The sequence below is a fragment of the Chlorocebus sabaeus genome, chromosome 3 (genome assembly GCF_047675955.1).
Source record: "Chlorocebus sabaeus isolate Y175 chromosome 3, mChlSab1.0.hap1, whole genome shotgun sequence".
NCBI classification, from domain to species: domain Eukaryota; kingdom Metazoa; phylum Chordata; class Mammalia; order Primates; family Cercopithecidae; genus Chlorocebus; species Chlorocebus sabaeus.
In genome coordinates, this window is record NC_132906.1 from 81,179,179 (window position 1) to 81,204,716 (window position 25,538).

The window sequence follows — 25,538 nt, forward strand, 5'->3', positions numbered from 1 at the left end:
AAGGCCGTTGCACAGAGAAACTGCAAGGGACTAAAACTGAAGAGCCTTCGTACCAGGGATCAGGGCTGCACCCAACAGTGGGAGGGTTTTAGTTGGAAGAATGGATGGCGCAAAAAGGGAGTGGTTTATTAAAGGAAACCCACCCAGATGGACACGTGGACATCAGAACTATCTAAAATTAGTGTCAGGATCCCACCATTCCTGTGCACATTCCTCCCTCCTTAGAGTCAGGCTTCCTTGTGCAGGGTCCACCTGAGTCCCACTCTGTCCCCCTGTTGTGTTTGCAGAGGGCAAACCCTCCTAAACCTGCTGGCTCAGAAAACCCAAGAAGTTATTATTTTGTGTCTTTTTGGGCATTGGTGGGCATACTCATTACTGAATAAATTATCTTCTAAACAAATACTGCATCCCTAGCAGGCAGAAGGATATAAATATTTGGCAGATCAGCGCAATGATCTCACTTTAACATCTTAACCAACCCCAGTTTCTACAAATAGATGATATCATTGTAGCAATATAGAGGAGACTCTGCCAGCAGACTTTCTGAGACTCTCCTGGAACATAATTTGTCTTACAACAGTTTTGGAAATCCCTTGGCCATACTAGGGGGAGGGGTAGAGGGGAAGGAGAATGATGGGGTCCCAGGGTAAGAGGATAAGGAGATTAGGCAATTTGGCCTCACTTCCTTCTTTCCACTTGAAGGAGCCTCTGTAAAAGCTGAGGGTGCACCCACAACCTGGGAAAGGTGCAACCGGCCACAGACCCGGTGACAGGAGTGTCAGCAAACCACAGAGCATGGCGGAGGGGGAGGGCAGCCAGACTAAGTGTCCAGTGTTTGTAAAATCTCCACTTGTGCACAGTAACATCCTAAGCCTTCACATTCACTCACCATTCACTCGCCGACTCACCCAGAGCAACTTCCAGTCCTGCAAGCTCCATCCATGGTGATGGATGGTGATGGGCCATTTCCGCAATGTAGAAAGCAGATTCAAGAAGATTCAGCAAAACATAGCAAGACACTTGCCCTCTGCAGGTGGACCATTTTTAATCTTTTTATATCATATTTTTACTGCACCTTTTCTGTGTTTAGCTACACACATACTTACCATCGTGTTACAATTGCCTACAGCGTTCAGTACAGCCCCATGTTGTACAGGTTTATGGCCTGGGAGCAATGGGTTAAATCATATAGCCTAGGGGTGTGGTAGGTTACAGCCTCCAGGTTTGTGTGAGTACACTCTGATGTTCACATGGTAACAAAAATATCCTGCCTGGGACCAGAGGCAGGAGAATAGGGAGATTAGGAAATTGAGCCTTACTGCCTTCTTTTCACTTGTAGGAGATGCTACTGGTGTCCCAACCGCATTCTCTTTCCCCACCCTGGAAGTACCTAGTGCTACAGTGGCAATTCTCATATAAGAGCCCAGGCCCCTCTGCCTGAGGGCTTTCTCTGGATACAGGGGTGTGCTTGACCCACGCATAGAGCAGGCTGCAAGTGCCCAGGGGCTTATAACCCCCAGGAGAATCTCCTACTTGTATCTGAAACTTTTGTCTCAGAGTCTGCTTTTGGAGAGACCCAAACTGAAACAGATGGCAATAATATGAAATATTTTTAAGAATTTGAGTGATGAAGTTTAATGAAGTTCTAATTCTTTTAAAAAGTATGTCAAATGTTCCGTTACATTTTGTTACTTTTGCAGTAATTGTTCCACTTCACTGAAATCCTTTTCACCCAAATATGCAGCTGGAAATACTATAATTAATAACACAGCTCCCATTTTAAAGGAAGGCAAGGCTGGGCACGGTGGCTCATGCCTGTAGTCCCAGCTTGTAATCCCAGCACTCTGGGGGGCCTTGGCAGGAGGATCACTGAGCCCAGGAGTTCAAGACCAGTGTGGGCAACATAGTGAGACCCTGTCTCTACAACAAATAAGATAATTAGCTGGGTGTGGGAGCATGAACCCTGTAGTCCCAGCTACTTGGGAGGCTGAGGCAGGAGGATTGCTTGAGCCCAGCAGGTCGGGCTGCAGTGAACCATGATCATGCCCCTGCACTCCAGCCTAGGTGACGAAGTGAGACCCTGTCTAAATATATGTATGTATATATCCCACAGTTCTGGAGGCTGGGAAGTCCAAGATCAAAGCACCAGCAGATTCGGTGTCTGACAAGGGCTGGCTCTTTGTTTCCAGCTGTGCCTTCACATGGTGGGAGCACAAAACAAGTGCCCTCAGGCTTCTTTTATAAGGGCACTGATCCTGTTCATGAGAGCTCTGCCCTCATGACCTAATCACCTTCCAGATGACCCACCTACCAGCACCACTGTACAGTGGGTTACATTGCAACATATGCATTCTGGGGGACACAAGCATTCAGACGAGAGCAACATGTAAAATGGGATAGGCTCCAGACCTGAAAGAATACCAACAGGCTTTTCACCCAAATAATAAGCATGTGGCAAGACAGTCAAAAGGTGGTTAGAATCGAGAACAATCTGGTTTTTGTGCAGCATTGCGTCTGCCACTATTGGACCTCATGTAATATCTCCCAGTTCATTGTTGACAACCAAAAATACCCTGTGAGTTTCCAAACTGCTCCCTGTTGAGTAAACGTCCATTGTGAATACTATTGGATCATTGAAAAGATTTAACTACCCTTTTCAAGGATTCCAGACCCACTTTCTTTTTTTTATCTTTTTCTTAGAGAAGGGGTCTCGCTCTATGCCCAGGTTGGAGTGCAGTGGTGCGATTATGGCTCACGGCAGCTTTGAATTCCTGGGCTCAAGCAATCCTCCTGCCTCAGCCACCCAAGTAGCTGAGACTACAGGTGCACACAACCACGCCTGGCTAGTTTTTAAAATTTTTTGTTTGTAGACGTGAGGCCTCCCTATGTTTCCCAGGCTGGTCTCAAACTCCTGACCTCAAGGGATCCTCCTACCTCAGCCTCCAAAATTCTGGGATTACAGGTGTGAGCCACCGTGCCCAGCCCCATTTTCTAATAAGTAGTAGTTTCATATGTATTATATGTTGAAAGTGGATTTGAAGCAGTGCAAAGTGCATTTGAAGCCTATTTTATCCAAGGATTGACCACCAACCCTAGTGATTATCTACTGATTTCCCCAGAAGGCTGCTGCAGAGAATCTCTGGAGATTTGGACAGGGACTTCCCAGCCACAAAGTGGAACAGGATATCACCTCTATGCTGTGGGGACAGTAAATACCATTTGTATGCAGCTCGATACTTTGGAAGTTTGTGATTCTTTTTTGTTGTTGTTTTTCGCCTTCTCTACTACTCAGAAATTTGTAGGAAGAATTTCAGTGTACGTCAGCTATTCAGAAGGAGCACTGTACTAAAGGCAGGTGAAAGCAAGGGGAAGGTGGTTGTTCAGGATACTTGGTCAACCATCTTCCCTCCTGCCTGAAAAAGACTCTCTCCTTTGACCAAAACTCTAGTCAGGATTCTCTGAGTTCTCTGCTTGACTAGGTCCAATCTTGGGCTTTTCTCTCTATCCTTGCAGAGCCCATTGTGAGCAAGAATCCTGCTAAGTGGGTCTAGTGAAAAGCCCCTACTCTTGGTTGATCACCCTTGATATCTGGTCACCCTGGTCTGCTTTCAGCGGGAATCCTATCAGGTCTGTTTAGACAGAAAACCCCTTATCCTTGGGACTTCCTTTTAGTAATTTTCCATGCGCTGCTTTCTACCCTGCTCCTTGATTATAAATCCCCACATGTCCTTGGCAGAGTTGGCGTTGAGTTCAATTTCTCCCCACTGCAAGGCCCTGCAGTGCCCCTCTACCTATCACCATGGCCCCCTGGAATGGAAGTCTGCTTTACCATCTAATATGGTTTGGCTGTGTCCTCACCCAAATCTCATCTTGAATTGTAATCCCCAGGTGTCTAGGGAGAGACCTGGTGGGAGATGACTGGACATGGGACAACAACAACAACCATGTTGCTCCCACGATAGTGAGTACTCATGAGATCTGATGGTTTTACAAGGGGCTTTTCCCCCTTCACTCAGCACTTCTCTCTCTTGCCACCTTGTGAAGGACGTGTTTGCTTCCCCTTCTGCTGTGATTGCAAGTTTCCTCAGGCCTCCCCAGCCATGTGGAACTGTGAGTTAATTAAAATTCTTTTCTTTATAAATTACCCAGTCTTGGCCGGGTGTGGTGGCTCACATCTGTAATCCCAGCACTGTGGGGGGCCGAGGCGGGTGGATCACCTGAGGTCAGGAGTTCGAGACCAGCCTGGTCAACATAGTGAAACCCTGTCTCTACTAAAAATACAAAATTAGCTGGATGTGGTGGCGGGCACCTGTAATCCCAGTTACTGGGGAAGCTGAGGCAGGAGAATCACTTGAACCCGGGAGGTGGAGGTTGCAGTGAGCCGAGATCGTGCCAGTGCACTCCAGCCTGGGCAACAAGAGTGAGACTCCATCTCAAAAAAATAAAAAAATAGGCTGGGTGTGGTGGCTCACGCCTGTAATGCCAACACTTTGGGAGGCCAAGGTGGGTGGATCATGAGGTCAGGAGATTGAGACCATCCTGGCTAACACAGTGAAACCCCATCTCTACTAAAAAAATGCAAAAAAAAATTAGCCGAGTGTGATGGTAGGCACCTGTAGTCCCAGCTACTCAGGAGGCTGAGGCAGGAGAATGGAGTGAACCCGGGAGGTGGAGCTTGTAGTGAGCCGAGTTTTTGCCACTGCGCTCCAGCCTGGGCGAAAGAGCGAGACTCCATCTCAAAAAATAAATAAATAAATAAATAAAAATAAAAATAAATAAATAAATAAATTACCCAGTCTTGGGTATTTATAGCAGTGTAAGAACAGACTATTGCACCACACTGAACAAGTGTCATGAATAATTTTTTCTTTAACCTTACCCACTTGGAGATTTTACTGATGCTAAGACCTCGGAAATGCTGTTTTTATTGAAGGAAGACAATAGCTTCACATCAAAATGAGCAGGATACAACATTTTGTAAGACACATTCCCTGTTTTTTATGGGCTCACCCATTCACAGTAGAAGACAGAAACTCAGTAACAGAGACACTGGCCTAAGTATGACAACGTAGGTGTGCATCAAGCGTGATGCCAGCACAAAAGAGGGGATACCTACTTCTGCCATTACAGTTTGGAAAAGGTATCATTTCAGTTGATATTGTGCAAAGTATTTTACCCGGCAGAGGGAGTGGGTAACTTATCCACTCAATGATGTTCTTAAAGTACCTAGGTAGGAGTGCTAGGCAGCAAATGATTATTTTAATGTGTATGTCCACACATTGTTATGTGTAAGTAGCCTTATTAATTTGGTTGTAAATAAAAGGTTGAGTAATAATAAAAATGAAATCACCAAATTATATAAATTTGACCTCAAAATATGCTTTAAGTTCTGATATTATTCGTACTTTACCTGGGAAGGCAGAGCGGTTACCTAGGAAGGTGAGCTGTGGAAGTCCGCTGTGGGTTGGGATACCTGATCTCATGATGAGTCAGGCTTACCCTGATGCCTGGGTCTCTCAGGTGGAGACAGCCCTTCACCTCTGCAAAGCTTATCCACACGTCCGGTGATTTCCTTATAGTGTACATAGCTTCTAAGGTTTACAAACATACTCCTATTTCCCCAGTGTGGAAAGCATAATCAAAAACAGGTTCAGCAAAACATAGCAAGGCAATAGGTGATTCCTAGGGATCAACAGAATGAGTTTTTGTAATAAAATCTAGAGAAAAGGTGGAAATAGCGGCCAGAGTAACAGAAATGGTATGCACCAGGAGTTCCAGGAATTCACAGTAAAGGTCAGATGAGTCACACGGCTGTAGGGTTTCCTCCACCTCTGCACTACTGACAATCTGGGCGGGGTAATTCTTTACTGTGGGCAGGAGTTGGGGGAGGCTGGCCCCGGACTGCTGGATGTTTGGCAGTACCCCTGGCCTCAGCCCATTAGATGCAAGTAGCATCCTCCCCCACCATGTTGTGACACCCAAAAATGTCTCCAGATATTGTCCCCTGGAGGTCAAAATTGTCCCCCGAGAATCACTACATTAGTGCATCTCAGACTTTAAGGTACGCACAAATTTCCTGGGGTGTCTTGTTAAATACCAGTTCTGCTTTAACAGGTCTAGGGTAGGGCTTGGCACTGACTAGTGTAAACAAAATCCCACGTGAGGCTGAAGCTGCCTGTCCACAGACCACACTTGCTCCTTAGAAGACAAATCTGCAGCCACCAGTTAGCGTGTTCAGGTCCTCGGGATGCAGAGTAGATGTACAATCAAGGTATGGATCACTGCAGATACTTACGAGCAGTCTGGATGCCATACCATCTTGCATTTAGTTGCAAAGAATATTTATAGAATTGAACGTAAGTGAAGGGTTTATGTTTTTTTAAGCTTTAGAGCACTTTTAAATTTCAGTTCTCAAACTTTTTGTCTTGGAATCCCTTTACTCTTAGAAATTATTAAGAACTACAGATCTTTAGTTTATGTGGGTTTATACCTATGAGTATTTACCATAGTAGGAATTGAAACCGAGAAATGTAAAAAAAATGAAGTTCATTAAAAAAATAACAATAACATACCCATTACATATTAACATATCTAACATTTTTTTAATGCAAAATTACTCTACTTCCCCAAGCAAAAAATTATTGGAAAAATAGCATGGTTTAACATTTTGGCAAATGTATGCATGTATGTATATATTTATTTATTTTGAGATGGGGTCTCTCTCTTTCCCCCAGGTTGGAGTGCAGTGGCCCAACCTTGGCTCACTGCAACCTCCGCCTCTGGGTTCAAGCTATTCTCATGCTTCAGCTTCCCGAGAAACTGGAACTTCAGGTGTGCACCACCACACCCAGCTATTTTTTGTACTTTTTGTAGAGACAGGGTTTCGCCATGTTGGCCAGGCTGGTCTCAAACTCTTGACCTCAAGTGAACTGTCTGCCTCAGCCTCCCAAAGTGCTGGAATTACAGGCCTAAGCCACTGTGTTTGGCAGGCATATGTCTTGTTCAATAGAAAACAGCTGGGTCCTCATATCTGCTTCTGCTTTCAGTTTGTGGCGATACATTGCTTTGGTTGACTCATACGAGGAAAACCTGGCCTCACCTAGATACACCCCGTGGTTGGAAAAGGAAGCATTTTAATACCCTTTCAGATGATACATTACTTTTTGATACTACACCATAACTTAGCAAGTGGTAGTTTCTTAAAGGTTAATTGCAATGAGGAATCTGAAACCATATGAATGAACATTTTGGACTGTTACACTAAAGTTTATTGGTGTATTTTATGGTTCAAATTGATCTTTTACCCACATAAGATTTCATAACATTGTGCAACAGTCAACTGGAAAGTCCAGTTATGTAGCTCTGTACAGTGGTCCAACTGTACAGTAGAAAACTCCACTATATACTTGAGAGCAGAAAATAAAACTACTGTCTTAGCATTACTATGAAAGTAGTTTTGGACTTTGCATCCCCTTAATGGGTCAGGGTGTAGCCAATCAACAGCTTCTGCAAACATAAAGGACGTTTTGACTGTCGTTTTCCTGAAAAATAACTCGAACGAACCTAAAGGTAAATGTAAAATGTACTTCAAGACTGTGAAAATGGGCTGGGCTCACGCCTGTAATCCTAACACTTTGGGAGGCCGAGGCGGGCGGATCAAGAGGTCAGGAGGTCGAGAACAGCCTGACCAACATGGTGAAACCACATCTCTACTAAAAATACGAAAAATAGCCAAGCGTGGTGTCAGGCGCCTGTAGTCCCAGCTACTTGGGAGGCTAAGGCAGGAGAATCGCTTGAACCGGGGAGGCAGAGGGTCGCCGTGAGCCGAGATCCCACCACTGCACTCCAGCTGGGGGGAGAGAGACTCCGTCTCAAAACAAACGAACAAAAAAAAGACTGTGAAAATGAACTTTACGAATAAAGCCTAAAGAAGCAAATAAAAGTCATACTTTTGCCTTCTAAAAATAATCAATGTTAACATTTTGGCCCACTGGAACCTCTCTTTGAGGGCAGGGACTGTTGATCTACGAATCTCAGATTTAGCACACTGGCTGGCACTTATGAGCACTGAAAAAGCTTTTTTTTTTTTTTTTAATTTCTGGGGTACAGTGTGATGTTTCCATACATAAACACATTGTGCAACGATCTAATCAGCGTAATTAGCACATCCATCACCAAAACACTTGTCATTTCTTTGTGGTGAGAACATTCAAAATCCTCTCTTCTAACTATTTTGAAGTCAACATTATTGTTGAGTATAGTCATCCAAATGTGCAAGAGAACACTAAAATATATTCCTCCTAACTGTAACTTTGCGCCTGTTGACCGGCCTCTCCCCATCCTCCCTCCCCACTAACTCTCCTCTGTACCTCTGTACAAGAATAACCACTCTTTTACTCTACTTTTACGAGATCAACTTAAAAAAAAAACTTTTTAAAACGACTGCATAATATGCTTTCAGGCTCACACTCATTTAAAACCGTGATTTTGGCAGAGTAACTTCATTCTTCTAGGGGAAAAAATTTAAATGGTCTGAGTACGGAAGCTCGCCGGGGCACATGGGCTGGGTCGCTCCGCCGGGCTCGCCGCGCCGGGGACCCCCAGACACCCGCCACCACGGCGGGGAGGGCAGGGTGCTGACTCCTGGGGCCACGACACTCGGCTCCGGTGGTGGGGATTCCGCGCGGGACCCACGAGGGAACAAAGAGGCGGCTGGACGGCCCAGATCTCCGCACCCGGAGGGACCTGTTCCACCTCTCCGGCTCCCGTACCCCTCCATCCGCATCTGAGTGACCAGATCCCACTGCAGTCAACAGCCCGGGGGTAGCCAGCTTCGAGGGACCGCCCGGAAAGACACAAAGCGCGGGGAAGGCGCCGGGCGTCCAGTCTCGGGAGAGATTAGAGATGGCGTTCCTGCCCAGCGCCGGCAATCCAGAAGAATCCGCGGCCATCGCGGATCCACCAGAGGTGAGGCGGCACTGAGCCCAAGTGTGAGGCTCCCAGGAGCTACGCCTCCGCTGCCCCAGTGCCACCCGTTTTTGCCTCAGGCTGCTCTGACCACCATCGTTTCAACCTGGAGAGATGGGCCCTCCCCTACGGACGCACTTCCCTTCCCCGGCAGGAAGGAGGGCGCTGACCCAGGGGGCACACGCCCCTGGCTGCGCATGCGCCATTCATCCGCGGCGAGTGGCCTCGCGGAGCCGGATTCGTCGCTCTGCCGGGAGTGCGCCTGCGCGGTCGCCGGGGCTCCCACCTCAGCTTCCCCTCCCCCGGCCCCCTCGGGGGCTCCGAGCCCGGCGGGACCATGTTCACCAGCACCGGCTCCAGTGGGCTCTGTGAGTACCGGCCTCCGCCATTCTGGCTGCCCCCTACACGCCACCCTGGGCACCTCATTGAGGAGGCTGGGGCAGCGGGGACCCTCGGGTTTGCCGGAGGTGGTGGGGCCGACCCTCCAGACTGGCGTCCGAACCCTGCTAGTTCCTGGTCTTGGGAGGTCAGCGGAAACCGTCTCCATTTCGGCCTGGAGGGGCTAATAGGAACAAAGCCCCGCTGCCCGCCCGGACCCCACCTGGTGTCCCCAGGTGCGATGCCCAGGAGTGTCTTGGGGCCGCTGCAAGTGGGCAGATGCCCTGGTGTTCTCGTGGGCCGGCCCCAGGCCCTTTGCGGCGCGTGTGCGGCGCTGATGGAAGGGGCCGTCCCCCTCACCTTTCCCCATTCATTTAGGCTCCTGGGGGACCGAATTGACTCCCCCCCGCCCCCACTTGCAAAGTTCAGCCTCCGCTTTAGAAGCTGACCTCTCAGTTTCACTTGGATGTGTTTCTTCTCCAGTCTCCAAGAAGAGTTTTTATACAAACACGCACTGATGAGAGTGCTTTCAAGTGGAGGGAAGTTAGGAAGTTGTGGCGAGGGAGCGCAGCTGTGCTGCTGGATGTTGCTGTTTTCTTGGCGTATTAGCGGTGGTCAGCAGGTAGGGGGCGGAGAAGTGTTTTTACAGCCAGTTGAACGGCTTTTCTCACTGCCACTGAGTGTGTGGAATTGACTTTGCGTACGGTAGACTGCGTGTTAACAGGCACGGGTACAGCAACAGAGAACTGCTCTAATTTTGCAATTGCTTGTCACTGTTCATACTCCATGTGAAGTTAATGCTGCTGGAGGACAGAAATACCTGACATTTCCAAATATTAAAGATCTGTTGGGAATGTCATGAATCTTCTGAGAATACGTGTCTTGTCTTATAGTCTGACAGTAAGTTAGTATCAGAGCCACAGGCATGATTTTAAATCTTCCTCACTTCTCAGTTTCTCAGGTTTTGAAGTGGTTTCAATATTTATGATTCCTTTTGTTTCATAATTAATTTGATTTATGGCATCTTTCATGCATTGGTCCCAGAGTATGTTACAACTAACTAATCTTCCCCGGCCTGGCTTGGTGGCTCATGCTTGTAATCCCAGCACTTTGGGAGGCCGAGGCAGGCGGATCACCTGAGGTCAGGAGTTCGAGACCAGCCTGACTAACATGGAGAAACCCTGTCTCTGCTAAAAATACAACATTAGTGGGGTGTGGTGGTGCATGCCTGTAATCCCAGCTACTCGGGAGGCTGAGACAGGAGAATTGCTTGAACCTGGGAGGCGGAGGTTGCAGTGGGCCAAGATTGCACCATTGCACTCCAGCCTGGTCAACAAGAGTGAAACTCCGTCTCAAAAAACAAAACAAAACTAATCTTCCCCAAACTACCCTGTAGATAAAGAGCGTTATGACTGTAGCTGAAGCTGACAGCTCAAGAAGGCGGTGTGGTTTTCCTGGGATCATACAGTGAGCCAGGTACTGGTGGTTATGAAATTAATGGTAGAATTATTCAATTTCTGTTGTTCTTTAGCATTTAGATCTATTCTTGCTGGCCAAAATACATAGAAAAAATTTAAAGGGCAAGAGAAATCTGTTATTGGTTGCTGTACTGTATTAGTCATGAGATTATATTGGCCAAGTGTATTCAAATTTGATACAGGGCGACTGTGGGGAAGATAAAATTTTATTATCTATGGCACATGGTGGTGAGTGTTGAATTCTAGGAACCAGACTGTTGCCCAGGGAGAGACCTAGACCCAGAGCCCCTCTGCAGCTGTCTTGGCCTGTTTCTAAAATTAAGTGCTTCTGCAGTGTTAAGAGTTGTTGGGATGGCCGTTCCTCAGAAGGCTGTCCTACATGTGTTTTACAAACATTTTGGGCATCTCCTCTGGGCAATGAACTGGGCTAGGTGCTGGGAATGCAGCAATGAGCAGGTCCTGATCTCAGTGCTTATGGTGCTGACGGAGCTTGGGCACAGTTTTCCAGGACTGGTCATTAGAAAAGGCTGTGTGTCAGCTTTAACATTTTTCTCTGGAGAAGCTACCCACTGAGGGGGAAGTGATTTCCTTCGTTTTATTTATTTATTTATTGAGATGGAGTCTCACTCTGTCACCCAGGCTGGAGTGCAGTGGCAGATCTCGGCTCACTGCAACCTCCACCTCCTGGGTTCAAGCGATTCTTCCCCCTCAGCCTCCCAAGTAGCTGGGATTACAGGTGCCCACCATCACACCTGACTATTTTTGTATTTTTAGTAGAGACGGGGTTTTGCCGTGTTGACCAGGCTGGTCTTGTACTCCTGACCTCAAGTGATCCTCCCTCCTCGACCTCCCAAAGTGCTGGGATTACAGACGTGAGCCACTGCCCATGATTTCCTTTAGATAAGTTGAGGGACCCTTTAGCAAATCAAAATTCTGATCCTGAGTAAGAATCTGAAAGAAGGATGATATGTGTGCCTACCCCCACCTCCATGGGTGGTGAATAACAGTCCCTTTCCAGGGAGAAATCCCTGACATTTCCTACCACCTGCATGTTTCCAACATTTTGTGGTTAGTAGATAATAGTGTTTCAGTGTTAAACTTGCCTTTCTCTCTCAGCCATTCAACAAGTGTCTGTTGAGTACCCATATCAGCCACACATTGTTGATATACAGAGGATAAAGTAATAAGCAGGATAAAGGAGACCAGCATCAAACAGGCTAACAAGTCAGTATGATTCACATAGTGACAAGTGACATGAAGACAATGAAAGGGTAACTACAAACACCGAAGTTATGGTGGAGGACCACTTTAGCACGCATGGTCATGGAGGGTAGCTGGGAAGGTGACACTGAGCTGAGGCCCAGATGGTGTGAAGGAGCCAGCCATGTGAGAGTTGAAAACTCTTCGTTTTGAAGAAAGGGTACAGCAATACAGTTGAAAACACCCTGCTGTGGCTGTTTCAAGGGCTTGGAACTATATTGCTGTCTGCCCAGTCACGTAATTATGACCGGGTAAAACTGCATAGGATTAGTGATCATGACTTATTTTAGATTCCTTACTTATAGACCAATACTGTCACTCAGCTCTATGTTGAGTAATATGTGTATCATTTACTGCATTTATTAATAAGCTTCTGTTTACCTCACAGTGTGTTCACTGTGTAATGATGGACTCAGCCAACATTAATTGCGTGCCTAATATTTTCCAGATATAGTTCCCACTCTCAAGGAGTTCAGTGTCTATTGGGGCAAAACTTTTTTGAAAAGAACATCTGTGCTCGGTGCTGTGGGTTTATTGCAGGGGGTGGGCTGGTTGTGGGGAGGCACAGTTAAGGAAGACTTCCCAATGTAGCAATATTTGGACTGACTGTTGAGAGTTTGGCAGGCATCATAGTGTGGAGAAGGCCTCTGGGAGGGACAGACTGGACAGGGCTTGGCAAAGAGGCAGGAGGGAATGAATTAGGGGTGGTTATGGCTGGAGTGAGCAGTTCCTAAGAGGTGTGTGGTGAAGTCTTTCAGGGGACAGTGGAAGGTGAGACAAGAACTAGGGACAGAACTTGTGAACATTTTAAACTTTAAAGAGGGAGAAGAGTAGGTGCCAGGGAAGAAAACTGAGGAATGGCCAAGGAAGTAGGGGGACACCCGGGAGGAGAGAATTTCAGGGAAGAGTGGCTGATAGCATTACACGCTGCAGAGATTTTCAAAACAGGCCTGAAGTGCGACCTGTGGGAAAGAAAGAGGCCCCCCAGAACCTTTCCAGAATAGTTGGGGAGAGAATTCAGATTATAATTAGCTGAGAAATGAGTGGGATATAAATGGGAGACAGTGAACTTGGAAAGTGCTTTCAAGATCTCATTTCTGAGAATCAAGAGAATGACCTGTGGTCAGAGGTGACCGCAGGTGTAAGGGGGAGTTTCTTTCTTTCTTTCTTTTTTTTTTTTTTCGTGACGGAGTCTTGCTTTGTCACCAGGTTGGAGTGCAGTGGTGCGATCTCGGCTCACTGCAACCTCCACCTCCTGGGTTCAAGTGATTCTTCTGCCTCAGCCTCCCAAGTAGCAGGCGCTACAGGTGTGCGATACCACGCCTGGCTAATTTTTGTATTTTTAGCAGAGACGGGGTTTCATCATGTTGGCCAGGTTGATCTCGATCTCCTGATCTCGTGATCCGCCTGCCTCGGCCTCCCAAAGTGTTGGGACTATAGACGTGAGCCACTGCGCCAGGCTGGGGGAGTTTCTTTAAGTGGAGAGGAGGCTTAGCATGTTTAAAAGGTGTTGGGAAAAACCCAGTGGGAAGGGTGTGGTTGAAGATACAGACAAGAATGAGTGATAGACCTGAGTTGTGAGGAGGTGAGGATCTGGGGCCCAGGGCAGGTGTACTTCTCATTTGCTGTGGGAGGGAAGAGGAAGGATTACTTTTGGTCATGGAGCAGTGGTTCTCAAATGCTGCTCCTATACCAGCTGCAAACAAAAATCAATCACGGTGTTTTCTGAATGCACACCTTCCTGGTTCTCCTCCCCAGAGGGTGAGATTCAGAAGAGTTAGCATGAGTGTCAGAAACCTGTTATTTTTTGTTTTAAGAAATGTGTATTTTTAAAGCCTCCTTGTCCCCCCCACCCTAGGACATTTCAGTGGATGAACAAATTGAGATGGAGGCAGGAGGGAAATCATAGGCAGGGCTGAGAGAACGGAGTCTGATGGGCTGATGAGAGAAGATAGAAGGATTTTAAAGATGTGTATTCTGGTAGGTTGTGTCAATAAAGCAGATTGGATCTGGGGAGAGGGAGGAGTTGAAGTTGACTCTGCTTTACCTCTTGGGCAGCTGGGTGGATAAAGTTCCCAGTCACTAGAGAGGGAATGTAGAGAAGCAGGAGCTCCTTTCGGGGGAAGATGAGTTTAGCTTTGGACCTGTGCAGTGTTGAGGGGTTTGCAGAGTCCAGTCAGAGGTACTTGGGACACCTGGGGAAAGAAATCCAGAGAAAGGGGAGGCAGAAAGTAGGCAGAGCTGGGGGCTTCTGTAGGAGAAGCTGCGTCTCCTCCCCTAGTCCGGTGGATGGATGTGCCCTCTTCCACGGAAGTGCTCATCCCACAGCTGCTTCCCTGGCTCTGCTCGCCACTGTTTCTCTGCTTGCCAGCCTCTGATCCCTCCTTGTCTCCAGTGTATCAGCCCATTTGTGGCATCTCTTTCTTCATATCTAGTCTGGAACCTGTAGTGCATTACCAGAGCTATGGTCTCATCCAGACTCTCAGAGACCTGGCACATCTGTTCTGCGGTGCTCATCGAGTAAAACCCTAACTTCGTATTGATCTATGGGGTCAAGTCTGGGCCCTTGGCACTGTTTCTCAGCTAAGTTTCTGGTATTCAATTCTCAGCTAAGTTTCTGGGATTCAGTCATCTCCTTATGCTACCTCCATTTTGTCCCCGGCTCAAGGCTGTTCTCAGTCTGTCCCCATCTCTTCACCCCCCATCTCACTCTTCACCCATCCAAAAAATTGGGGCCATCACCTGGATGCTCCTTCTGCTTCCTGCTCCCTCTCCCTGACTTGTTTCTGTCCACACTCAGCTTTGTTCCTTTCCTCCAATCCAGAAGAATGAAGCAGCCTCCTCCTGAGGCCCACCTGCCACCGATTCTGAACTCTTTCCTGTCTTTTCTAGCACCACTCATGCTTCTTTACCTTCATTCTGTCTCCTGCAGGAATGAGCCTGGCATGTGGTTACAGCTGATGCTTTCTCCAGCGGGTGCCTTAGTGGCACCCCCTCCCTGAGTTGGGAGCCTCTACCTGCTGCTGCGTTGACCTGGGGGGATGCATCCTTATTTGGTGAGAGGGCATAGTATAGAGATGTAGCACACAGGCCTGAAAGTGAGACTGCCTGTACTTTAGATGCTTTCTTGATGGGTAGGAGGATCAGAAAAGTTAATGTGTGTGGAGCTCCTAGAATTTTGCCGTAGTAACTACTCAGGTGTAAGTAGTATTAACTGGATCCTTCTTCTGAGTCTATTCTTAAAAATACAAAGGTACAACCCATCCAACAACTAGCGTGTGCCTTCCCAACTGCTGACCACCTTCTTTCCAGCTCTTAAAAGGTGATCTTCCCTTATTTTTTCCCCCTTCTCACTTCCCTTCACTTTTTAGCCTTGTGCCATTAGTCTGTTACTCTTCGATGGCGGGGCCCTGTTCTGGGCTTATTGTGGCTTGCTTCTGCTCCGCTGTACCACTGAGCTGCTCTGAGTGAAACTCTTATTTGATCCAAAACATTTGGTAGGGAGCCTTGGGTCAGATGCAGTTAGAGAAGTTTGATGAGCCTGAGGTCCACTGGTATCAGCCTGTGGCGTGGACATTTGTCTCACTGTAGAGCTGGGTGAGCCCTCAGGACTGGTAGGGCCATTCAAGGCCTGCACTCTCCACCTTCGTTCCAGCTTAGGATCCTGCCTTCGGAACCTGAATACCCTGTCCCCTGCATACTGCTGAATTGGACACCAATGTTGACTCCTTTTTTTTGCGTTCTCACAAAGGAGCAAACCATGTTCCTACTGGCATTGTTTCTTAAGTATGCATTCAGTGTGGGAGATGATCCAAATAAATCTTTATTTTTGCCTCTCACTGTCTTTCTTTCTTTTTTTTTTTTTTTTGAGATGGAGTTTCGCTCTTGTTGCCCAGGCTGGAGTGCAACAGCGTGATCTTGGCTCACTGCAGCCTCCGCCTCCTGGGTTTGAGCGATTCTCATGCCTCAGCCCCCCAAGTAGCTGGGATTACAGGCATGCACCAGTACACCTGGCTAATTTTGTATTTTCAGTAGAGATGGGGTTTCACTATGTTGATCAGGCTGGCCTTGAACTCCTGACCTTAGGTGATCTGCCTGCCTTTCCCTCCCAAAGTGTTGGGATTACAGGCGTGAGTCACTGTGCCTGGCCTTCACTGTCTCTTTAAGATACACTCAGTTGGGGAGCTGTTTGCTTTTATGAAAAGCTATCAGGCCTTGTGACTTACCCTTTATGCTTTCATTCACTGATTCAGCAGATACTTCCTGAGCACTCCTGTGGGCCAGCCGGTCTCCTAGGTTCTCAGGATTCAATAGGAAGTAAAAGGCCACATGTGCATTTAAGTGGTGATGATCTTAGGTGATAGAAGTCTTGAAATGTAGGCTCTATTTTAAAATTAAAAGTGTCCAGTTCAATATGTTAATCAACACTTCAGTCTTCATTCAAAGATAAGACTTTCCCCCCCTTTTTTTTCCCAGTTAAGACTTGTAGTTGGCAACCATCTGTGTCAGAAAAAGCAGTGTGACAGGCTTCTGGTGCGTTCGGCTCCTCTCTGTCCCTCAGATTTATTGTGTCTGACTTCACTAGGCTCTGGATTGAGTGGAATAGGAGGAGGAAGGAGTGGTGAGGCGCTCAGATTGTTCTTCTATAGCTCCCTGAGCCTCGCCCGTGGTTAAAGCCGACCCTGTGTCCTGCAGGTGCTTCAGTGGGCTCTTCAGAGACTCCTGACTTCTATCCCTGCTGCCTTCTTGACCTGGGGGTTTGCATCTTTATTTTGGTTGATTTATTTTGGCCAGTTTATTTTGGTGACTCCTCAGCGCCTAGGAACTTAGATCCCCCTAGAGTTTCCTCCTGCTGGAGTTCTTTTGACCTGCTTGGGGGCACTGTTGTTTGAATCCAAGAAGACCCTCTGCTGACTCTCGCGCACAGCCTGGCTGGTACTGCGTGTTCCTTGCCCTGGTTGTGCACGTGGGTCCCAGTGCTCAGCACAGCTTCCCCGGCTCTCTAGATTTCCCGGGTTGGAGATCCACTGTATCCTTGCCGGTCACAGATTAGTGCATGAAATAGGCCATCGAACCGCGACCTGAGCTTGGTGTGAAAGTGTGGCTGTACTCTCAGGCACTCAAGGGTTCACTTCACAAAGCCCCCGCCTCCTGTCCTGTCTTCATGGGAGGGAACCCTCACATTCCACTGTCTGTAGCCCTGACCTGGCTGAGAGGACTGTGGGACTCAGGGGACTGCCTTCCAGTCACTCTTGGAAAGTTCTGCATATGGAGCCCCCCTTTGGTGGCAGCAGCCCTTCTCTTTTGGTACCTTAGTGGAAACTCCTGTTTTATCATCTTGTTTTGGTTGCTTTTCTGTTTTGTGGGCCAGGAACTGTTTGACTCTCTTCTTTAAGGCAGGCTTTAGCGTTTATACTTTTCTGCTATAACCAGGCCTGGGTTGCCCAAACCTGAACAGCTCATTTACTGTTGGGTATACACTCTTCCCCGCCTGTCTTAAGTTTTTGGGAACTGTATTATTGAAACTTCCGAGGAATATACTCTTCATAAATTTTAGCAGCCGGGCACGGTGGCTCACACCTGTAATCCCAGTACTTTGGGAGGCTAAGGCGTGTGGATCACCTGAGGCCAGGAGTTCGAGACCAGCCTGGCCAACATGTTGAAACCCCATCTCTACTAAAAATACAAAATTAGCCGGGCGTGGTGGTTGGCTCCTGTAATCCCAGCTGCTCGGGAGGCTTAGGCAGGGAGAATCGCTTGAACCCGGAAGGTGGAGGTTGCCGTGAGCCGAGATCGCACCATTCCATTGCCCTTCAGCCTGGGTGCGAGACTCTGTCTCAAACAAACAAACAAACAAACAAAATTTAGCTAAAAAGGAAAACTAGGCATTAACTATGGAGGGACAAGCTTAAGAGAGAATGCTTTAAAAGATGTTTCTTTTCGTCGTAAAAGTAACATTAACCACACTATAGGAAGTTTGGAAAATAGAGAAAATCCAGTCTTAGCGTTTAATTTAATTTCTTCATCTTTTCTTTTTCTCTACACTTATGTTCTTGTTTTAAAATAACTGAGTTTGTTATAAAATGAGTACATGTTCATCAGAGACAATTCTGCGACGCAGGAAAGGAGTTCAGTGCAGTGCAGGAAAGCACTAGGAAGAAATAAAATGGCATTTATTGATATTTTGGTGTTTCTGCTGTTTTTCCAGTACAAAAATTAGTATCTAAATAAATAGGTAAAAATAAATTTATCTCAATACTATTTTCTTACTTGCTTCTATTCCACCCAACAGAGTCTTTTAAAATGTAATCATAATGACCATGTATGCGCTCTGCTTTTTTCTTTTTCTTTGAGACGGAGTTTCACTCCTGTTGCCCAGGCTGGAGTGCAGTGGTGCGATCTCGGCTCGCTGCAACCTCCGCCTCCCAGGTGCAAGCGATTCTCCTGCCTCAGGCTTCCGAGTAGCTGGGATTACAGGCATGTGCCATCATGCCCGGCTAATTTTGTGTTTTTAGTAGAGATGGGGTTTCTCCACTGGTCTCCAACTCCCGACCTCAGGTGATCCGCCCGCCTTGGGCTCCTAAAGTGCTCAGATTACAGGCGTGAGCCACCACGCCTGACCTATTTTTGTATTTTTAGTAGAGACGGGGTTTCACCTTGTTGACCAGGCTGGTCTTGAACTCTTGACCTCAGGTGATCCACCCACCTCGGCCTCCCAAAGTGCTGGGATTATAGGCGTGAGCCACCACGCCGGGCCCCGCTTTTTCCCTTTGTCATAAGCGTTCCCCTAGGATGCTGTGCTTGCAGAATTAGGTTGTTTCTCCCCTTTTTATTTCATTTTATTTTATTGTTGTAATGCCGAGAGCATCTTAACTTTCAGATACTCGTAGAAGTGAAAGAAGGTTGAATAAAGTGTATTCTTGTATATTTTTTAGTACATAAGTACATACGGCCAAATTCCAATCCCAAAGGGTAGTACCAATTTCAACTCCACCGGCAATTTAAGGGAGAAAAGATTGCTTTTCTTAAGTTATTACAGTTCGTTTTCACAGTAGCCCTATGAGGATAGGTATTGTTATTTTTCCCCTCCACAAACGAGTCTTTTCAGGCTCAGAAAATAATTTGTCCAAGACCGCATAGCTAGTAGTATATGGAAGAGCTGAGATTTGACTCCAATTTGCTTGCTTCCAAAGCCTGTACTTTCTACTGTATCATACAGTGAAAATTTAGTCCCTTTAGTAGAAAATGGCAATGGCAATATGACTTGTTAAGCCTTAGGACAAACATCTGGGAAAAAGAATCATTATTTAAACAAGGGTGCTAAATGTCTACATAGTTCTTACACCTTTTCAATCAGTGACTAATAAGTGTGAGTTATTTTTGGTTTTACTGATAAAATACTATGTGCTAGGCACTGTTCTAAGCAGCTTACATATATTGACTCACTTAATTCTCAGAACAGCCCTGCGAGGTAGACAGTTATCCTTCCCAATTGCAGCTGAGGAAACTGAGGCACAGACATTTAAGTAACTTTCCTACTGAGGAGCAGGACTAGGATTTGAACCCAGATGGTCTGGCTCCCTATTCTGTGTTGCTCACTACTGCTTCTCAGCCTTAAAGAAGTTTATCTCCGTGTATCTCCCAACCACTGGGATTGTCTTAGGCGAGTGATGTAAATAGTAGCTCAGGTTAGTGTAGAGCTTGAGTCTCAGTCATTGGAAACTGCATCATTGTGTCCTGGCAATGTGCTTTTCCCTCCTCCCCTTGGGACCATGGCAGCTGCTTTCCCGGGCTCTACCATGCTCCTTCTCCTGGCTGCCAGTGCACCAGTCTCCATCTCCCCACATCAGAACCAAGATCCAGTTTACCTTTGGTAGACATGTTATATGTCCTAATTAGGATCTTTTGTAGCAGTTAGTGCTCTACAATTGTTTTTATTTGTGTATCCTCTGTTTTTCTCTTCCCTTATCAAATCATCTTCCTTTTCCAACTTTTTCCATTCTCAATCTGTCTCAATATCAGTTTTAGTAATGTAGGTGGAACCTATCTTACATCAAGAAGTTTTAAAATTGGCATTTTTATAGCATTTTAATAAGTGAAACTTGCTAAAGCATATCTCATCAATAATTTAGCATTTTTGAAGTGTGCTTTGTGAAACGATACTATGAGGAGCTCCTGAAGTTTTAACCCTCATTTAAATTGTGAGTGTAAATGAGAATTATAAAGTAATCCTTAATTAAATCATGATCTTCCCCCCAGATTTTTCCCTAAGGCTTTCTAAGTTACATTGCCATTGTTTTCAGTCATTTCCCAGAATTTAGTCCCTTCGGTGGACATGATACAATGGAAAGAGCATGACACTAATCTTTGGAAAGGGTTCTATAGCCAAGTTAGGTTGGGTATGTTGTTGGCCATACTGTTTTTTGACATTGACAATGCAGACTGACACTTCAAAGACCCTTTGCAGCCCTGCAACAGAGAAATCTATTTGACTTTATTAACTCTGTTTCTAAGATTTATTGGGGGAAATAAAATACAGGGAACAAACATAAATTTCCATTTCATTATACTGCCCAGATTTGATCATTATTTCTGTATTGTTGTTGTATAATTTTTTTTCTCCTTTATGTGTGCATGTAAATATACATTTTTAAAGGAAAAGTCAGCCTATCTACAGTTTCATATTCTGCTTTTTTCATTTACTCTTTTTGAATGAATTCACTCCATGTCATTAAGTAATCTTCAAGCTAACTTTTACCATTATCTTTGTTTTGCCTTGTTACAAAACTGAAACATGTTGAAAAAGTTCAAAAATTATACAAATATCGTATGTAGTGTAGAAAGGACTAATCCCACATAATGACTCCCACACCCACATCACCGTTGTTGGTAGTCTAGTGCTCATTCTTTTAGACTTTTTCTGTGTATGTGCTTCTCTATGCGTTCTTTTTTTTCCTGACACATGTATATACATACATCCATACACCTATACATTTGGTTTTATACAGAAACGGCATTCAGATACACATTCGATGTTCTTCCAGCATCTCAGATATGAAAAAACATGAGTTTGAATGATTATAACTTTTTTTTTCAATTTTTTTTTTTTTTTTTTTTTTTAAATTTAAGATGGGGTTTCACCATGTGGGCCAGGCTGGTCTCGAACTCCTGACCTCAGGTGATCTGCCTTCCTTGGCCTCCCAAATTGCTAGGATTACAGGCACCAGCCACCACGCCCTGTCCGTAACTTTTTTTTTTTTTTCTGAGAAAGGGTCTTGCTTTGTCGTCCAGCCTGGAGTGCGATGGCATGATCTCAGCTCACTGCAACTGCCGCCTCCCGGGTTCAAGTGATTCTCCTGCCTCAGCCTCCTGAGTAGTTGGGATTACAGGCACCTGCCATCATGCTGTGCTAATTTTTGTATTTTTGTAGAGATAGGGTTTTACCATGTTGACCAGGCTGGTCTTGAACTCCTGACCTTAGGTGATCCGCCTGACTCGGCCCCCCAAAGTGCTGGGATTACAGGCATGAGTCACTGCACCTGGTCAATTGTAACATTTTATCGTACTAAAATAAGTTTTTTTGTAGTATTTTCTCACTTAGAAACACTTAGAACATCTTTGTAACTAAATTATTGATTGCATCTTTAACTTCATTTTAAGGAAATAATCATAAATGTTGAATTATAGAGTCAAAGGATAAGAATATTTTATTTTATTGTAGACAGAGTCTTGCTTTGTCGTCCAGGCTGGAGTGTAGTGGCATGATCTCAGCTCACTGCAAGCTCTGCCTCTCAGGTTCAAGCGATTCTCCTGTCTCAGCCTTCTAGTAGCTGGAATTACAGGTGTGCACCACCACACCTGGCTAATTTTTGTATTTTTACTAGAGATGGGGTTTCACCATGTTGGCCTTGAAGTCTCAACCTCAAGTGATCTGCCTGCCTCATCCTCTCAAAGTGCTGGGATTACAGGCGTGAGCCACTGCCCCTGGCCTGATTGTGTATTTATTGTAGAGCCAGGGTTAGAACCTAGGTCAGAAAACCTGCCCTGTTCTTTCTTGAATCTTGCATTATTTTTTGCCTTGGCATCTTCGTTTGTTTGTTTGTTTGTTTTTTCCTGGAATCCCTCCTGGAGTAAATTTTTTTCGTGTAAGGACACAGGTAGTGAACTTCTGAATCTTGCTTGGCCATTCTTGTGCAGTCCTGAATGACTGGATTCCTAAGTACCTAGTGTGGGTTTCCTCTTTGTTTGTGGGTGCAGCCTTTTCCAGCAAGAGGCGGCTCAAACTTCACCTGGCAGGGCTGACTCTAGGTTCTGTTTTAGTATGCAAGGCATATGAATAGGCTGGTTTGTATATAGGGTGCAGAGGTGGGTAGTAGGTAGTGGGGGGGGAGGCAGGAATGTGAGAACCGCCTGCAGTCGTCAAAGTGGAGCTCAACGCTTTCTATGGCTTCTACTCCTAAGTGAAGCTGCCCTTCTTATTACCCTCCTTTTCCATTCCCTGTCACCTGTGCTGTGATCTGGTTTGGAAGTTTGAAGTTACCCCAAGCTCTCTTCTATTTTTTTTGCAGACCTCCAACCCCCTTAATGTTCTCCTTAAGCAGATTGCCCCCCACCCCACCCTTTTTGAAGAATTTCTAGGATTTTATTTTGAGGGAATAAATAAACTTCTTTTCCAACCTGGAATGGTGGGGGAAAGGCTGTTTGTAGACAGTGGGTTTGGGGACGGGTTTGAGGCCCCACTGTCATGCTTGCTCGGTGGCATTTGCACCACTGGAGATGATTTTAGACAGGGTGTCGGCCCAACAGTAAACACCATTGAAATAAAAGTCAGGTCATGACTCCCTTTTCAGTTTTTTTTTTTTTTTTTTGAGATATGATTTTTATTGAGCTTATCCACCACAGTGGAAATAATGTCTGTACAAAACCAAATGTTTGTTACTATAACTTCTGCATCACAATTAAAATCCAACCAGTTTTAAAAACAGTCCACTCAATCAAAACCCACTGCTTCAGAATCAATAGCTTCTTTGAAGCCACAGTAACACTTAAATATGGTTAAGACTCAAATGCAGAAATTTGGTTGGTTGGAAAGCTAATTAAACTTCCAGCTTGCTCAAATAGAATCACAAAAAGACAAAATTGTGTTTTTCACAGAGATACAGTCCACTGGAATCAGCAACACTGGACAGCTGTTCTAGTATTTAGAGTCCTGAGATAACACGGAATCCAGGCATCCATTAGACAGTCTTCTGTTGTCCTTTCTTCCCAATCAGAGATTTGTGGATGTGTGGAATGACACCACCACCAGCAATTGTACCCTTGATGAGAGAATCCAATTCTTCATCTGCACGAATAGCAAGTTGCAAGTGATGAGGGGTAATATACACTTTACCTTTAAGTCTTTTGATGCATTTCCTGCCAGTTCAAGTCCCTCTGCGGTGAGGTACTCCAGGGTGGCTGTGCTGTACACAGCGGCAGTCGTGCCCACACGTCCGTGACTGGTTGTCCTAGATTTCAGGTGTCGATGAATACGGCCGACTGGGAACTGCAAGCTGGCTCTCTGTGAGCAGGAAACCGCCTTTGTCTTGGCCGTTCCGGAGTCCTTCCCAGCCTTACTGCCAGCCATTTCAAATTCTGCTGAAGCTCAAGCAAGGCAGAGAAAGGGCTAATCAGACCCACGGTGAGATCCCACCACCTACTCCTTCGTTGCACCGTGATTCAAACTGCCCTTTTCAGTTCTTACTATTCCTGATTGGATCAAATAGAAAATCTTGGTTTGGTGCTAGTCTGAAAGACCTCTCTAATAATGGCTATTTTCCCATTGTAACAAAAAGAGCAGGAGGTAATATTAGACTTTAATAACTTTGTTTTGTTATAGGCTGGTGCAAAAGTAATTGCGGTTTTTGCCATTAAAAGTAAAATGGCAATTACTTTTGTACCAACCTGTATTTGTGTGTGTGTGTGTGTTTGCGTGTTTGTGATACAGTCTCACTCTGACGCCCCAGCTGGAGTGCAGTGGTGCAATCCTGGCTCACTGCAACCTCTGCCTCCCTGGTTCAAGGATTCTGATGCCTCAGCCTCCCAAGTAGTAGCTGGCATAGGTGCCCACCACCACACCTGGTTAATTTTTGTATTTTTAGTAGAGACAGGTTTTCACCATGTTGGCCAGGCTGGTCTCTCGAACTCCTGACCTCAGGTGATCCGCCCACCTTGGCCTCTCAAAGTGCTGGGGTTACAGGTGTGAGTCACCGTGCCTGGCCTAGTGTGTTTATTTTTATAGTTACCACCTACTAATGAGAAAGCGACACTTGTTTTCCATTTACTGTAGTGATACCAAATTTCCTTTAAAATATTTATGTAAATCACAGTAAGGTGATTTAAAGAAAAATATTAAATAACAGGATCAGGGCAGGCAGAAACTGTGGTGCTGTAGCGGTAATGCCTGCAGTTTGAGAAATGCCCTCAATTCTCCTGAGGATTGCTTGTATTCTTCCCCAGGTCTTGGTATTTGTTGATTCCTTTTCTGGACTCAGTTGAAAGGACACATTTCTCTGGTGTTTTGAGGGTTCTTTTATTTTGTATTTTTTTTTTTTTTTTAGTAGAGACGGGGTTTCACCGTGTTAGCCAGGGTGGTCTCGATCTGCTGACCACGTGATCCGCCTGTCTCGGCCTCCCAAAGTACTGGGATTACAGGCTTGAGCCACCGCGCCCGGCCTGTTCTTTTATTTTGAAACAACTTTGGAAGGGTGGGAACGTGGACAGGTGTCCTGGGTCTGCTGTCTTAGACTGGAATTTTACCTAGCGGTCTTCTTGGTTTCATTGTTTTTGCTGGACTGTTTTCTTCTTTCCTTTTTCTTTTTTTTTCTTTTTTTTCTTTTTTTTCTTTTTTTTTTTTTTGAGACAAAGTCTTGCTCTTGTCCCCCAGGCTGGAGTGCAGTGGCGCGATCCTGGCTCACTGCAACCTCCGTCTCCCGGGTTCAAGTGATTCTCATGCCTCGGCCTCCCTAGTAGCTGGGATTACAGGTGCCTGCCACCACGCCCGGCTAATTTTTGTAGAGACGGCATTTCACCATGTTGGCCAGGCTGGTCTCGAACTCCTGACCTCAGGTGATCTGCCCGCCTCGGCCTCCCAAAGTGTTGGGATTACAGACATGAGCCACCGCACCCGGCCTCTTTCCTCTTTTTCGAATTAATTTTAGTGTTTGGGGTTTCAATGGGGCTCGTTCCCCGCTTCAGCTAGGCCGTTGCTCAGTATCAGTCCCCCCACCCGTTAGGTGCTGAAGGGCCACTCAGAAGCCCAAACTTGCAAGGATTTTTCTGCTCGGATCTCTTACGCTTTTCTCCCAGGGAGAGGTCCCGTGGCTCATCAAAGCTTTAAAACGAGACTTGGGTTTCTCCGCCGTGCAGGCGTGTGTTCTGCTTGCCCTCTTTCTCCAACCCAGACTCACGTAGGCT

At 46.0% G+C, this 25,538-nt stretch overlaps 1 protein-coding gene and 1 pseudogene across 3 annotated transcripts in view; one reads left to right on the forward strand and one right to left on the reverse strand.

Moving 5' to 3' along the window:
• The first annotated feature begins 9,186 nt into the window (after positions 1 to 9,186).
• UBAC2 (UBA domain containing 2) overlaps positions 9,187 to 25,538 on the forward strand; it is a 185,341-nt gene continuing 168,989 nt past the window's right edge. For 2 of the 3 annotated variants that reach the window (XM_073014468.1, XM_073014466.1), the window contains exon 1: positions 9,187 to 9,335. In XM_073014468.1, the coding sequence (XP_072870569.1) occupies positions 9,305 to 9,335 (31 nt within the window). In that variant the 5' untranslated portion in view covers positions 9,187 to 9,304. The remainder of the gene's footprint in view (positions 9,336 to 25,538) is intronic. The other variant, XM_073014467.1, reaches the window with a different exon arrangement.
• On the reverse strand, positions 21,899 to 23,763 carry LOC140711424 (histone H2A.Z pseudogene; annotated as a pseudogene).